The 15,011-nt window shown below is 42.6% G+C and overlaps 2 protein-coding genes and 1 long non-coding RNA gene across 5 annotated transcripts in view; 1 reads left to right on the top strand and 2 right to left on the bottom strand.

The window, feature by feature from the left end:
- Window positions 1-329: 329 nt before the first annotated feature.
- On the bottom strand, window positions 330-11,715 carry asb14a (ankyrin repeat and SOCS box containing 14a). 2 transcript variants are annotated; one of them, XM_088636608.1, is made up of 10 exons: window positions 11,571-11,709; window positions 10,327-10,498; window positions 9,094-9,146; window positions 8,292-8,423; window positions 7,721-7,879; window positions 7,158-7,403; window positions 6,698-6,869; window positions 5,212-5,755; window positions 2,754-2,907; window positions 330-1,636 (listed from the first exon to the last, which is right to left on the bottom strand). In XM_088636608.1, the coding sequence occupies exons 2-10, from the start codon at window positions 10,452-10,454 to the stop codon at window positions 1,458-1,460; spliced, it is 1,767 nt and encodes a 588-aa protein (XP_088492734.1). In that variant the 5' UTR covers window positions 10,455-10,498; window positions 11,571-11,709; the 3' UTR covers window positions 330-1,457. The 2 variants fall into 2 exon arrangements, with proteins under 2 accessions (XP_088492734.1, XP_088492735.1); XM_088636609.1 differs by lacking the exon at window positions 330-1,636 and adding an exon at window positions 2,537-2,619 and having other exon boundaries at window positions 11,571-11,715.
- LOC148662000 (uncharacterized) lies at window positions 3,803-6,513 on the top strand. 2 transcript variants are annotated; one of them, XR_015939647.1, is made up of 4 exons: window positions 3,803-4,303; window positions 4,713-4,807; window positions 5,503-5,797; window positions 6,075-6,513. It is a non-coding gene; the product is annotated as an uncharacterized LOC148662000 (long non-coding RNA). The 2 variants fall into 2 exon arrangements; XR_015939648.1 differs by lacking the exon at window positions 5,503-5,797 and having other exon boundaries at window positions 3,818-4,303.
- An 858-nt stretch (window positions 11,716-12,573) lies between the features above and the next one.
- Window positions 12,574-15,011, bottom strand: part of dnah12 (dynein, axonemal, heavy chain 12) — a 54,900-nt gene continuing 52,462 nt past the window's right edge. The window contains exons 72-74 of the mRNA XM_088636606.1: window positions 13,834-13,925; window positions 13,398-13,465; window positions 12,574-13,133 (exon numbers count right to left, since the gene is read on the bottom strand). Coding sequence (XP_088492732.1) covers window positions 12,940-13,133; window positions 13,398-13,465; window positions 13,834-13,925 — 354 coding nt within the window. The 3' untranslated portion in view covers window positions 12,574-12,939. The remainder of the gene's footprint in view (window positions 13,134-13,397; window positions 13,466-13,833; window positions 13,926-15,011) is intronic.

The following is a 15,011-nucleotide window of genomic DNA, read 5'->3' as shown; positions in this document are numbered from 1 at the left end:
ACGATAATTGTATTGACCGCATACACCTAATGAGACTTGCAACTGTCCACTGTGAATAACACGCCAATAACAAGAAATGATCCATCCTTTTCACGGGGGCTGTTGTACAGCAAAAAAGGCTCAAAGGAAGCCTAATGATAATATAAGCAATCTAAATAATCCACCAACACAGATAGTCTTTATTACCATTCCTTTCAGGCATTGAAATTCTCAGTGCCCACTGTATAAAATTCAGTGTTCAGTCACTATCAGTCTCGAAATACTATCACACAAGATATAAAATCACCCAATTATTATCATCTTGGCATTGTGTAAAAAGTCAAGAAGACTCAGGATTTATGTATTTTATTTCTGAAAGGCATTAGCTAAAATACAGGGAATACAGAGTAAAGTAATAGGTATTAGAGTAACAGTGCATCTGAGATGGTTCTCAGATCTTGGTCTGTGCTGCAGAACAGCTGAAGTATTTCCATTGCCTTTAGCACAATATGAAACTGGTAGATTGTAAAAAATCTTTAGACCTGTCAGAAATTGTCTTAAAGTAAAATCTGGCTAAACATTGTCTGCATTGAAGAACATGATCTTTTAAATTTAAAGAGTGCACTCTACCTGAGATTGTTTTAGTAGATACATGCCCTGATGTTTTGACAAAAACGTAAGATCATCGACAGAAGGTTCTACTACTGTATTCAGACTTGATACCATTCACCTGATTGTAGTGGAGTGTGACTCTACTTTCCAGTGTTTTTCAAATTGAACACCATCATTCATGAGTCTTATTCAATACAAATACACCAAGCCGTATCAACTGCCAGACTCTTAATAGTTTTCCTTAACCAATATTTTGTTACCCATGTTAATTTTTAAATGAACACAGCGATGCAATAAATGTGTGAATTTGATATAACCTCCTATATATAATTATGCAGCTCATTTAGTACATAAGCATACCATGAAGCCAACATGGGGAAACAAAATAAGAAACAAAAAGAAACGACAATAATAGAGGCATAAAGAATAACGCTGACAAGGTATCTGATTACAAAAGAGTTCTGCTCCTTTCAACCAGACTTTCCCCTTGGGCAAGAATGTTTCCAAGCTTTTCCAACCACCAGATATTCGAGAAATGCGCTACGCTGACTTGCAGGCTAAAGGCGGGGCAAGATCCCCTTTTCAAACTGTGTCTAGCGAAATGATGACATTTGCCAGCACAAATCTAGTTTCTTTGGGCTGATGTGATGTGACCATGCCTAAGGGGAATTAGTCATATATCATTATTCCACCCTCCTGTGCCCCTTGCTCTGAAATGATGACCCCCTTCCATTTCTCCGGGAAGCTCGTCGTGTGGCTTGGGGCGACCGTCCCTCAGGAGGCCTGGCGCAGGACAGCAACGGGAATCCGCTGCTCCCTGGACTGAGGAGAACCGAGGCCCGGAGGTGCGTGCGGTCTCTGGGGTGTCACCGCGAGCCCAGGAGGGTGCCCTGGCCGTAGAGGTCGTACTCTCGGTAGAGGACGTAGTCCTTGAGGCGGCTGGGCAGGGGCAGGAAGCTCATGAAGACGGGAGCTCGGAGCCGCAGGCGACCCAGGCACTGGCGGATCTGCAGGCGGCACAGGTGCTTCAGGCAGCGGGGGTTCTCTGTGGGCAGCGGGACCCTCGTCAGAGCCACTCCCTCCTCCGCGGTCAGCAAGAACCCCCCCCATCCGCACACTCGTAGAGCCTCAATCCCTTGCTTCACGAAGCCAAGCAAACGAAAGCAGCAGCAGACCTGGTGTGTGACTCTGGCTCCGACTAGATTACCTGACAAGATGGATCTGTGATTTCCCATAACAGCTGGACAGTAGAATATGCCTTCTGGGATGGGTGCCTAGAATATTCCTATACCATGTGTGCTCAGTTACAGGGGTTAAATTAATTTTCTCTTTGTCTTGACATTTATGGTGAGTCAGGAGGAAGGCCCTCAAGAATAACTGAATTCAGAGCATGGTTTTTCGCAGTACTCTCCAGACCATTTGTCGAAATAAACTGATTTAGATGTCAAACAATGGGTCGAATTTCAAATACCGCATCATTCATCTTGAATGGCGAAGCCTCTATATGCTTTGGTGTATTAACTGACAACTTGCTCCTTTTAGTAAGCTACACAGCCCTTTCTATATTAGAGAAGTGTGGCCGGTGAATTTTGAGCACTTTTCAACACAGAAGACCGAAATCGGAAAAATCCTGCTTCGTTATGACAACAAAATTCGACGTCCGCATTTAGAGGCTGGAGATAACAAAATCTATCGTATTTATTAGCAAAAACAAAAACAATACAAGCAGCAACTGCTTAGTCACTAGAAGATACATTCCAGTGTTACCTTATATGTTTTTTCTCACAGGAGGAAAATACAGTCAGAGTGAAATATTTGGTTCATTATATCTGTAGCATTGGTGCATGATTGCTCATGTCTGGTACATTCTGCGGTCAAATCATATCTGCACTTTGTACACTACTGAGTGGACGTTCTGAGTAATCTGTAGGTTTTGGGTACTTACTGGTGGAGGATACCCATCTCATCTAGTAGAAGTGTTTCACCTACAAGGTCATAATACCTCAAGAGCTTGACATCTAAACTGGTCTGAAAGGGAGAGCAGTGCTGATTAGTGCATTATTAACAACCTTTACCTTTCAGCTTGCTGCTAAGCATAAGAGCACACGTAACAGCCGTACGCTAGAACAGTCACATGCAAGACTTCCAGGCCTCTCACTTACCTTGAATCTGACATATCTCTGGCCACTGTTTCTGTTCCATGAGAGCAGATTTAAGCTTGGAACAAAATTTTACATGATCAACATAATCTAGCATGATCCTCACCACTTGTCCAGAGATATACCTCAGCCAGTACACTGTGATCACCTCACAGAACTGCAGGAGAGAGAGAGAGAGAAAAAGCCAGAGAGCCTTGTAGTGTTCATCTATCAGATCTCATGCCTCATGTGCCAAAAACAAAGAGTAAGGGATCATGGATTCATTCTGATTATCAAGTCTAAAGCTTGAAGAAAGCTTCAACACAAAGGTTTCCATACAGCAAGCTGTGCCAACAATTTTTTATCCCTCTACTCTCTATTATCATTTGAGTATTCATCTCCACATTCTGTCTCTGAATTCCAAGCCAGGCTTTGCACATGTATGGCTGCACATGTGTGTGAATTTGACTGTGTAAATGAGACTGTGGTTTTCTGCTGTGTAGGCTGAAGACGCAAGCTCAATCAGGATGTAAATCTTCAGATGAGAGACGTACAATTCTATAAATGTTCATCAGTTGTTAATGATATTCAGCCATCAAGTTCCCCTGTAAAGTGATGTAATAGGATATTTAACTCACATTATTGTTATAAATTGTTATAAATCCCTCCCCATACTGACCATCTCACCTCAGTCTGAGTACGGAAGATGCTTAATCAAGTGATACATGTTTTTAGACACTCACATAGGTAACAAATAAGAAAATTACTCATCACAAGAAAAGTGAGAACAGGTTACAACTAATAAAATAAGAACTCAAAAGTAGATCTCAAGAAGTTTTACCTCATGTCATTATCTGACCGTGATCAAGGGTAGGGTGGAATAAGTCTATCGATGGCCTTTTTAAAATATACTCATATCTAAACCCACATCTGGATTTGCTAATGTGTAAGATGCAGAAAACAAGCCAAAAAAGGCAATGTCCGTTATAAGCCTACTTTAAACATTATATTCTCTTTGCAGGACATGGCCTTCAAAATTAACAGAAGTTAGAAGAAATCAATTTAAAACATCTCAAAGACAGGAGAAAACTTAAAGAACAGTCAAATACAAAGTAAGACATCCTTTTTTTCTGCAATGGGAACTCTGTCCATTCCATAAAATTAGATGAGAAGCATTGATTATCCACAACAGAAAATTAACACTAATAAAAAATAGTTCATTTACAAATTCCTCACTGTTGCTATCCACAAGAAACTGATTAGGCAAAAAAAACAGTATGACATACAACTCATTGTGATGTCATAATCCAACTGAGTGATGTCATAAAGAGATACAGGCTATAAAACCCATTACATACTGTCCATCTTGACATATTTCTTTGAATATAGATAAAAACAACACTACAGCTTTTAAAATAAATAAAATGCTATTGTTGTTTTTGATAAATATTCTTTAAATATGAATGGCCACAAATAGCTTATATTAAATCATTTTTTTGTTTGGCAGCCACAGTAAAAATAACTTATAAACCTCTAGCAGCAAAGCTGTAGAAGAAAGTCAGGAAAGCAGGAAGGTGAGTGTGAATTTATGAATTGTCAACCTGGTAAGAGCTGAAGATTTTTAAGATTCACCTGTGAAACATAGTCATTCCCCATTTTTTCTAAAACTCACACTGTAACAACTCTTTTTTTCCTTTTAAACAATGACCAGTTGAGTTCATTACTACTTAAAATTTGATAACCAAATCATGTGAAACCTGTTGCAAGGGATCTGTGTCAAATGAACACATCAGCTCCCTGCGTATGTAAATGTGAAATGAAGGCTACATTAGTGTTACCATACATCTGGATTTTCCTGGATATGTCCTCTTTTTGCCCCTTTAAATCTCTTCAAATGTCTTTGCCCCTTTAAATCTGTATGGAACGAATTTTCAAATATCTTTAAATATACAGAAGTTTTCCATTATTCTTTTTCCCCTACAGGTTTTCGATTCAAAATGGTACAAACATCTACTGGTACGGATATCACCAGCGACCCCCGAGACAGGAGTGTCCTCTTGAGCGCATTTTGAAATACGGTAACCTGGATTTAATTGATACACAAGCAAACCCTTCTGCCCCCTCAACTGAATGTTCTCTTTTTTGAATTTTTTGAATTGACGGTAATCCTAGGAGAGTGTGCATGTTCTCCCCATGTTCGAGTGGGTCTCCTCTGCGTGCTCCAGTTTCCTTCCACAGTCCAAAGACAAACAGGTGGGTTAACTGGCTTCTGGGAAAATTGCCCCTGGTGCAATTGTGTACATGATAGTGTCTGTGCGTGCCCTGCCAGGGACTGGCGCCCCGTCCAGGGTGTACCCCACCTTGCACCCATTGCCTTCTGGGATAGGCTCCTACTCCCCCGCGCCCCTGAATTGGATGAAGCAGTAAGAAAATGGATGGATGGTAGCCCAGGGTACCTAGACCATGCAGCCCTCTTGCTTACCATGTTGTCCTTGATGACAGAAGGGGACCAGCCCTCGTAGTCGAGAGGCATGTGGGAGCCCTCACCGTACGGGCAGTCGAAGCAGCGGTGCACGTCGTAGCCGTAATTGAGCAGCATCCTCAGAATGACCTCGTCCTTGAGGGCGTACTGCAGGGAGGAGGGGAAGTGGGTGGTGTTGACCCGGCAGTAGTAGTTGACGTTGGAGCCGTAGCGCAGCAGCGTGTTGATAAGCTCGTAGTTGCCGAACCGCAGCGCCACCTGCAGGCACTTGACGGGGTCCTGGTTGGGCAGGGCCCCGGCCTCCAGGAGCAGGCGGGCCGACCGCGCGTCGTTGTTGGAGACGGCGAAGTACAGGGCGGACTTGCGCTGGTCGTCGTAGCCCCGGCGCACCCGGGGGTGCAGCATGAAGTTGACGTCGTAGCCGGCGTTCAGCAGCAGCTCCAGGCACTGCAGGTGTCCCCCGGCCGCGGCCGAGTGCAGGGGGCTCATGCCACTGTCCCACACGGCCTCCTGGTCCGTCACGGGGATCAGCTGCTCCAGAGCCCTGGGAGAGGAAGCTGCTCGTGAAGGACCCCAGACTGAGTCCGTGAGTCCACCAAGTGATTCGCATTTCTTATTTATCATTATGATAGTTTTGTGACTAACAGTAAATATTTGTAACAGCAAAATTAGAACTTCCAAAAGTGTTTTACTGCTGCTTTCAAACACTGATGTAGCCAGTGAAGAGTGGAATCAGTAAAAGAATGCTACCAAAGTTTATGATTAGCATAAACCTCAAAGTAAACACAATTGTCGATAAACAGTTGTGTGGAAGTTAATAAATTACAACTGGAAATAGAAACACTTTGTCTTTGTTTTACAAGATGTGATGCCCTGACGAGCTCCGGGGCTCCTGCATCAGCACCCTCAATCACCACGGCGCGTTCCACACGTGGAAGGAGCTCATCAGGGCCATCGCTAAAGATAGCAGGCCGGGCTTATCAGCCTCGTTAGGAACCTCGCACACTATTTAAGCCCTGAGGAACCATTCCTCAGGGGCTCTGACATTGAGTTGACCCACAAGAGTGTGTTTGTTCTTTGTTTCAGGTTTTCCAGAAGTTACTTTACAGTTCTTCCTGTTCACAGCCTTCCGGTTTCCTGTTTGCAACACTACCACTGGCTAACTATCCATCATCCCCTCCTGTCTCCAGCCCAGATCTGACTGTTTCCCCTGCTCATCTCAGCTGCCTGCTGTTCTCCTTTCTTCTTCCCATTACTGCATTGTTATCACCCAATCACATAAAAAACCTCTGTAATCTTCACCACTAATCGGACTCTGAGGACAGTTACTTCGTCAATCCCTTTTTCTTTCCACCTACGGGCCCGGCGTAACAGAACCCTTCTCCCCTCCCCAGTGTGAAAGACATGCTGACAGAATTGTGTTGCCTGAACAGTCAGAGCAGCATCGCACGGCACATGACTGTGTAAATACACAGCTGGAGCTCACAGTAGGTGCCCGCGATGCGCAACTCGGTGGATGGGCAGGTGCCCCGTATGTTTGGGCACGTTGGCGTCGGCTCCATACTCCAGCAGCAGGGAAATGGTGTCAGGGTTTCCTGATGCTGCTGCCTCAAAGAGGATAGAAGCAGAGTCCATGGCCTGGGACTTCACATTGGCACCTGAGGGATACAGGAACATTAACTCCTAACAGTTGAATACCTGCAATGTGTTATTATATGATGTCCTGGTAAAACAATTACACACATGCATTTTTGCATAAAAATATTTACACGCCATAAGGAAATTTAATTTGAAAACTTTAAATATTGGCTGACTGATAGTCTTTTGGCTTCAGTAAAGCATGGAAAATAAACATACAAGATGAGTCCCAGACAGCGCCACAGCTACGAGGTCTAAGCGATGGAGTGATCGAGTAAGAAGCTTTGTCTTTCAGAAGCACACAGTACCTTTCTGCAGCAGGACCTGAACAATGTCTGTGTGCCCAAACTGGGCCGCCAGCGCCAGCGGGGTGAGCCTGTAGGCACTGCAAGGGTCGGGATCTGCCCCTGAGTTCAGGAGGAGCTGCACGAAGTTCCCCTTGCCCAGACGGGCTGCCTCGTGCAGGGCCGTTCGCTGGTTTGCCCCCTGTTGGTTGACACTGGCGTTGAAGTGGATCAGCAACGTTGCCATGTCGTACTGGTCATTCTTGATAGCTATAAGCAAAACAGTAGTTTAGAAGGCTTTAATTAAGCGGGTGAACATTATTATTCAGACAGATGTTCTTTCATCGTATACCTAATTCACGCTGTTTCTGTCTTTTATTGACAGGATTTCAGCTGCCGTAATCTTAACACAACGTATCTTTCTACCTGGTACATGTCGGCATTCTGCCATGATTGATAGCATTCATTGATTAGATGCTAAAATAATGCAGTAACATTTGAGGTAATGGTTTTGCCGATGAAAGACCACACAGTGCTTTCTTTAAAAGACTTCCAAAGAATCAATGAGTGGAGGGTGAGAAGCTCACCGGCTACTAAAGGAGAATCCTCTTCTTCGTTTTTGCAATCCGGGTTGGAGCCGTTGAGCAGCAGGAAGGTGGCATTGTCCCTTAGGCCTTGCACTACAGCCAGGAACAGTGGGGTCTCTCCACGTAGGGTCCGGCAATCCACAGCGCATGAGCCAGAGGCTAGGGCACAGACACGCACAAGCCAAAAGCTCAACCATTAAATCATGACAGAAATCTGTGTTATGGCTGAAAATGTCGCAAAATATTTGCCTTGGTAAAAGCTGGAAAAAACTGAAGTAAAGCACAGTGTAATGATGGTCATGGTTTATCACGAAGAGGTATGGTTTAGTATGAGTATGGGAACCATGGCAAAGATAAGTAAATGTACAACATAAGCAAGGCAAGAGTGAATGAAATCGCAAACTTTCATTAGGGAATTTACAAAAAATCAGAAGTGTAATCCTTCATAAATGGGATTACAACACTGCCTTCCTTTACAAAATTTGCTTATTTCTTTACAAAAAACAGCACAATGAACTGCAAGTTCTCTCCTCCCATAGAAAACCTGGAAAACTGTGGACGAAATGCATACCTGCAAAAGTGATCTCTAGAATTGTTTTATTGTTCTGGACAGCAGCCTCGTGCAGAGGGATCCAGCCTCTGTTGTCAACCTCTTTGAAAGCTTGCTGGTGAGTGGACAGCTGGCGCAGGGCTTTCTCATTGCCTAAGCGTGGAGAGACAGGAGAGTGAGAGAGGCTGAGGCATAGTGCTGAAGTGATACATGGCACCAGTGACTGGCATTAAGAACACTGCCCTGAACACAGCAGGTGTCCACCTGCAAACACATTGCGATTTGTAATTGTCACGGATGTAGGAAGGGACGAGCCATGGAATGGCAGGAGAGCGAAAAGACCCTATGCGTAGTGGCGAGACGGGGATTAGCCCGGGCTCAGCTGTTCAGGGAATGCCGTATAGAAACCTATGCCCTCAGGTAGCGGACGTGGGGCAACCTGGTGCTAGGTGGGTTTCAGGACATCCGAACGTCAATGCTGAGCGAAGGCAGAATGAAAGACCGGGAAATGTATAGCCCCAGAGAGAGAGAAACACCGGAAGGACAGCAAAGAAACAGAAATGAGAGACAGGACAGAGAAGGAGCGCCCTCTGGCTGCAGAGGGCGTGACAGTAATTTTGCATTGTTGCAAACGACTGATGGTCACCCTCCTTTCCTGATCACACAATGAGTGTGACATCTAGATGTCTGGTGAACTGCAGAAGGGTGATCACTGCAAATTCCAGCAGTTGTAGGTTCCGCATCAAAGTATACGCCAGTGTGAAGCACTACACGGGAGTCAGGACCGGCTCTCGTTACATTCACATTGTCCGTTCTTACTCACCTGCCTTTATAGCTTCAAAAATCTTTTCACTTTCTGTACTGTTAGCAGGGTACCTGAGGAATAAAAGAAATTGACAGTGTTATTATCAATGGAAGCCTCACCAGAGACTAGTCTGGTTGCGGTGAAGTTTCCATTTAAACTTTCTTTATACTGCGAAATACAAAAATACCACAAAGAGTTAATAAAGTGATGGTTTTATACCACTCTTTACTGTTGACCCTTTTCTTGAATGCTGCACCTCTTTCACATTTCCTGGTGTATTAATGCAGTTAAATGGCTCCACTATCATTAAGAAAACATTGTTTCACTGTCCTAAGAGCAGAATAAACAACAAGGGTAGAAAGCAGGTTAGAGCTGCAAGCTTCAGAGATGGAATCACAGTAATTAGAGATTAACTCTGGACTGAAAAGTAGAAAGGTAAAATACACTCTTCAGTGGTGGAGCCAGGACACGGACAGACAGGGAAAAGTGGGAGATAGGTAGGTTAGGTCTATTTTTCAGTCCATAAACGCCCATGGGGAATGGGGGGCAAGGGCCACCATTTTTCTTGACCATTCGACAATGGAAGTGGAGGTGATGTGGTCAGCATCAAGCTCCAGCTGGCCTATTACCCCCAGAAGGATTAACCCCCAGTAACCCCCAGTGGAAAACAGGCTGAGTGGACCTGGGAGCCATCTGGAAGGATTTAGAGCAAGCTACATTGCTAGGCCCCTACCTGGGATTGAACCCAGGACTTTCCTGTCAGGAGCTAGGTGCCCTTGCCATCTGAGCTACCACGGCTCTGAGGTGGAACGGGACAAGATAAAAAATAGATATTATAAGATAAGATCACTTTACTGGCCATTTACAATTTCTCGTATATGTATTTCTTCATTAGGAATTTGTCTTTTTTCACATACCCCCACTTGCTCTCCATGAGACACACAGAGAGAAGCTTGGGGTCAGAGCACAGGGTCAGCCATTGTACAGCGGCCCTGGAGCAGTTGGGGTGAAGGGTCTTGCTTAGAGGCCCAACAAAGAAGGATTCCTCTGCCAGCCCCAGGACTTGAACTGGCAACCTTCCAGCCACAGGCACAGATCCTTAGCCACAGAGCCACCACACCTCTTCTGATCCATAGAGAACATGCTTACACCCTCTCACAGGCGTATTAAACTTCAGTGACCCATAGTAAAAGAGCTGCATCATTCCCTATAGGTTTGGTAATGGATTCAGATGCCATAGGATTGGATTACCTGTAGCTGTCCTCTGTGATGGAGCCGACGCAGCCTCCTGCCTTTGGGAAGTCCTGCAGGCTCTGTTCAATCATGTACTGGGTGGCCACTTCCTCATCAAAGTCATTTTGTGCCGGACTGACATCCATATCAATCCCACATTCTTCAGCTCCCGCTCAGCTCAGCTCACTTTCTGGCAGGAGCAACACAACACATTCACCACAAAGAGGACCTTCTCAATTCTGGATACTGCTGCTGTATTCGTGGATGTATCCCACTAGAGCAGTGCATGAGCTGGAGGTAAGAACGACGTTTGGATTAAATGAATGGGAGCAGCCCTGCCCTGCTGGAGAACACTGCTGCCATTTTTTTTTAGATTTGACATTTGTTGATGTGTTCATTTTTTAATGACATATGTAAATATGTAATGTGTCATTTCTAAACAATCAGAGCAGATCGTTGGAAAAAATACAGGATGCTCTCTCCCTGTTTGTAAGTCTTTTTAGGGACTTTGACACAGTTACAATATGCTTACCTGTGTCCATTGATAGTAAATGGAATTTCTTTATAAAACATTTAGATAAACAATAAACAAAGACTACACAAACAACTGGTGTCCTGATGTTGTCACTTTTCTTATCAATTAGAAATTTAGTATGCTTTATACCCACAGAACACCATTTCGGCACACTCTTCTCACAATAGCTGTTTCTAGAGCCGCTGAAAAATACACTGGTGCCAGTTTTTAGATCACACTCCTAGAAAAAAACAAAAGTAGAACTAGTTTCTGTGCTTTAGATCTTTCTCTGAAGGAAGTGTAGCATTCAGCTATACTCCTGTGACTACTATACTATACACCTGCTACTACACATAGCCTGAACTAATTTTTATGCAGAACTAAGAAAAAATACCATTTCAGCTGAAAAACGTCTTAGACTTTAAAAACATTTCACGTCTGAACCAGATTCTTCAAAACTGGTATTAAAACTGTTTTCAAATGACAATTTACAAAATATCCTTTTCTTTAAAGAAGTCAAGGTATTCTCCAGAAAATCTTGTCACTGGAACCAAACATGCTACATGCTGTCCATGGAAGAAGAAAGCTAGAAATTAGAAACAGACATAGGCCAACAGGTATATATGTATATCTGTTTCACAGCAGCAAGCAATTCACACAGGTACCTCTCCAGCCCCTAACCAAAGGCTTGATGTTAAAAAAAACTCTCATTGTCCCACTTAATGTGGTGTTCTTACAATTTTTTTACCTTTCCTCAACGGACTGTTTTGGTGTTGTCTTCTGCAGATGCAGGGTGGTCTCAGTTTCTCTTTGCTGAGCTATTATTACTATATGCCTGCTATAAATACCTGATCATGGGACAGTCCCAGGCTACCTCTCCAGTACCTCTCCATGACCCTGCTTGTGACTTCATGATCGTCAGCGACACAGGGCTTCTGCTCTGTATGTAACTCAGACAGATGTGAGACTGGTAGGCTGCCTCAAGTACATGTTGAAAATTTTCTGTAGAATGTTCTAAGCCGTTTGTTTAGAATACTCTAAGACATTTGAAGACTCTCTATCTTATGCAGTGTCCTCTTGTGTAAAAGTAAAGGAGGGAGTTCAAGACAATATTATCAGAAATTAAATGTTTAAATTTAAGAGAAAAAAACTCTTCTGGAAATTAATTTCTTTCTGTGTCAACACATAATCACAACCTATTGTGCAGGGGAATGGACTGACAGGCTGCTGAAGAAACAAAGCTTTATACAAAGAGTCCTCTTTGATCCTCATAGTTAAACGAGAGGGTTTTAATAAACTGTAATGTGTATGCAGGCAATTGTTTAAAGCCCAATTAAATATATTGGGCTGTATTTATATATATTCATATATTTATCGCTGCTATTGGTTTAGTAAAAAAAAAAGAACGTATATTTTTAGTTAAGGAAACTGAGACAATTGTTATAGTAATGTACTGAAGTTTTGTAAAATTAATGCAAGACAGTTCCAACACTTACTATAATTATATTATCTATAGCAAAAAATAAATGTTAACAGTCCATTTAAAGGTACTGTATTCTGTAGTACGGCACGTGTTTCTCTGTATTAGTAGTGCAATGCAGGACCTGTCACTGTGCGCTTGATAAGATGAAAGGGTTATTTCATGATTTGGCTTTCTGTCCACACTGCCTGTGCAGATTGCTGATAACTTATTTTGAAAGGAAATGGAAACCCAAGGCTGCTTACACAGACAAAAATACAAAGGAGTGATATTAAAGGCACAGAAAATAATTTATTGACTGTATTAGCAAATGTTTACATTGCGCAAGGACTTATACGTTGGTAGGTACATTCAAAAGCGTGCATTGAGTAAGATCAAGATTAAAATAAGCAAATTAAAAGCTCTTTAGATATTGAACATTCGTGAGATGTTTGCCATTTTATGAATCCCAAGGTACTCACAGCACAAAAGATTAGTTCGAAAATAAATAACATATACTACAAATTTTATATTAAATGATTTATTACATCCAAAGAAAGAAATGTTGCCTTGCTTCATGTAGGGACTTGCAAATGTAAAAAGAACAGTTAAGAGTTCTGTGACTGTGCTCTGCTGGAGAAGAAGAGCTGTGCCCCGATCAGTCATCCAGCTGGCACAGCAGCGCCACCCCTCGCTTCACCCAGTGTTGGACCCGCCTGTCGCTGGGCAGCAGCATGGCGATCACAAAGTTGGTAGAGTGCCCTGTGGTGGAAAGGGTGCCCTTCCTCTCGCTGGTCTTGTATAAGGGACACACATACAGATTGGAAGCCTTTTCTGAAGCCTTCTTCTTAGCTGAGGAGGAAGCAGACACAGATTTTTTTTACAATCTCACAATCATTGTCCCCTTTTTATTTTGAGAAACAAAGCATCTTGGGATTGCCAAGTCAGTCCGTCTGAGTTGTGCCGTATACACAAGAGCTGCAGGATACATAAGAGGGTATAAGAATATAGGTATAAGAATATACACTTGTCCAAAACTTGTATTCGCTTCTGAATAAAGACAGACAACATTTCTACTTTTGCTGATGCAGTGAAAGCGGGAATCGAGGTACTTACTGGGCTTTATCCAGACAATGGGGACTGCATCGAAGAGGACTTTAGGGAACTGCTCTGCCAGAACCCCACTGTAAAGAATCAAGCAACAAGCACAGCACTGAATATTTATTGACCGAGTTAATGTCAAATCAGTGCTGATCTGCCATATTATAAGAAGCACGAGATCAAACGCATATACATACGGTTTTAGGTATGAAAAAAAGCAAATGTCGGATAAAGAACAAGTAAAGGTTTATTCCATGCTGAAAAGAGAATAAGCCTTTCCTTGTTCCATTGCAGCCTACGCATGCTGATGCAGCTGCCTCCTTGAACTACAAATGTCTGATAAGAAGTTTTAAGAAACCTACAGTACCTTTTAGTTTACAATCGCCTCGTATTAGCTTATTATTCCTTCTGTTTTAAAAGTAAATATGGTTTGCCGATTTCTCGTACTGACCTTTTCCTGTCCCAGCGGGCGCCGTCTAAGAAGAGGCCGTGGATATAGACTCCATCTTCCGGGGAGGAATCAGAGGTGTCATTGGGAAGAACCTGGCATGCGGATGAAGAGCAGTGAGATTACTGCCTTATCAATGTCTAAATAAGTGTTAGTGTGTGATATTCATTAGATGCTTTTCTTACATGCAGGTTGCCCTGGTAAAGCACATAAATAAGAGAAGAACAACAACAAAGCTGTAGATCAAAAACAAGGCAGTGAAATTAATCTTAATTATAATTTTGCTAAGGAGTTGAAGTCTTGTATTTACACAGCCTAAATGTGACTGCAGGTTGACTTTTTGGTCTTCATATGGTTTACATATACACATATTTTTATATTTTAATCACGGTAGTTAAACCTGCCTGGAACAGGTAATAAGTGAGGTCATTTTCTTGGGTTCGTTAATGAGAAGTAATAACTGTATGTCTATATTACAACTGCACAGTAATTGCTCAATGGATTGCTGCACAAGTAATCATGTCATTGTTTAACACTGACTTTCATCCTGAAAAATTCATCCCGAATTATCTGAATAACAGTCATGCAGTTCCTAGCTTGGACAAGAAGCTTATCCAAGTGTTTAACCCTATTTTACTGGAGATCATCACCAGTGCATGTAGCAATGCAGTGTGTTAAATTACAGAGCTGTGCCTGAGGAGCTCCAGATAAGTGTACTGGTACCCAATGTGCTCTGTTCTTCAAAAAGTAAAAAACCTTCACCATATTGTGGTGTCCACCATGTTTGCTGTTCGTTTAAACGTGGAGTGCAAACACTTCAGTAATAAAACTGAACAAATGCAGTTTATAATTAAGGTTGTTTATTTTATTGTTTTTACAGTGACTATGAGCATATTTTGCACACACCTACGTATTTATTTTATATTTATTTTGCATTACTGTACGTATTTTAATTTTTAGTCTATTCGGATGTCTGTTTTTGCTTGTCTTGGGCTGGGCTGCTGTAACACATCAATTTCCCTTCGGGATCAATAAAGTCTTATCTATCTGTTGTTGAGCTTACTAGCGAAGTGTGAATGTAACCTAAGACTCCCCCAAACTGTCCAATTCATAACAGTGCCAGAAAAGGGAACAAAAGGAAATTCCTGATAACCTTCACTAAGGATCTTTCAAAAGACTAA

Source organism: Lepisosteus platostomus, chromosome 6 (assembly GCF_059453375.1).
Source record: "Lepisosteus platostomus isolate fLepPlt1 chromosome 6, fLepPlt1.hap1, whole genome shotgun sequence".
Classification (NCBI taxonomy): Eukaryota; Metazoa; Chordata; class Actinopteri; order Semionotiformes; family Lepisosteidae; genus Lepisosteus; species Lepisosteus platostomus.
Note: the sequence above shows the minus strand (reverse complement) of the source record. Positions and strands in the feature narration are given on the sequence as shown.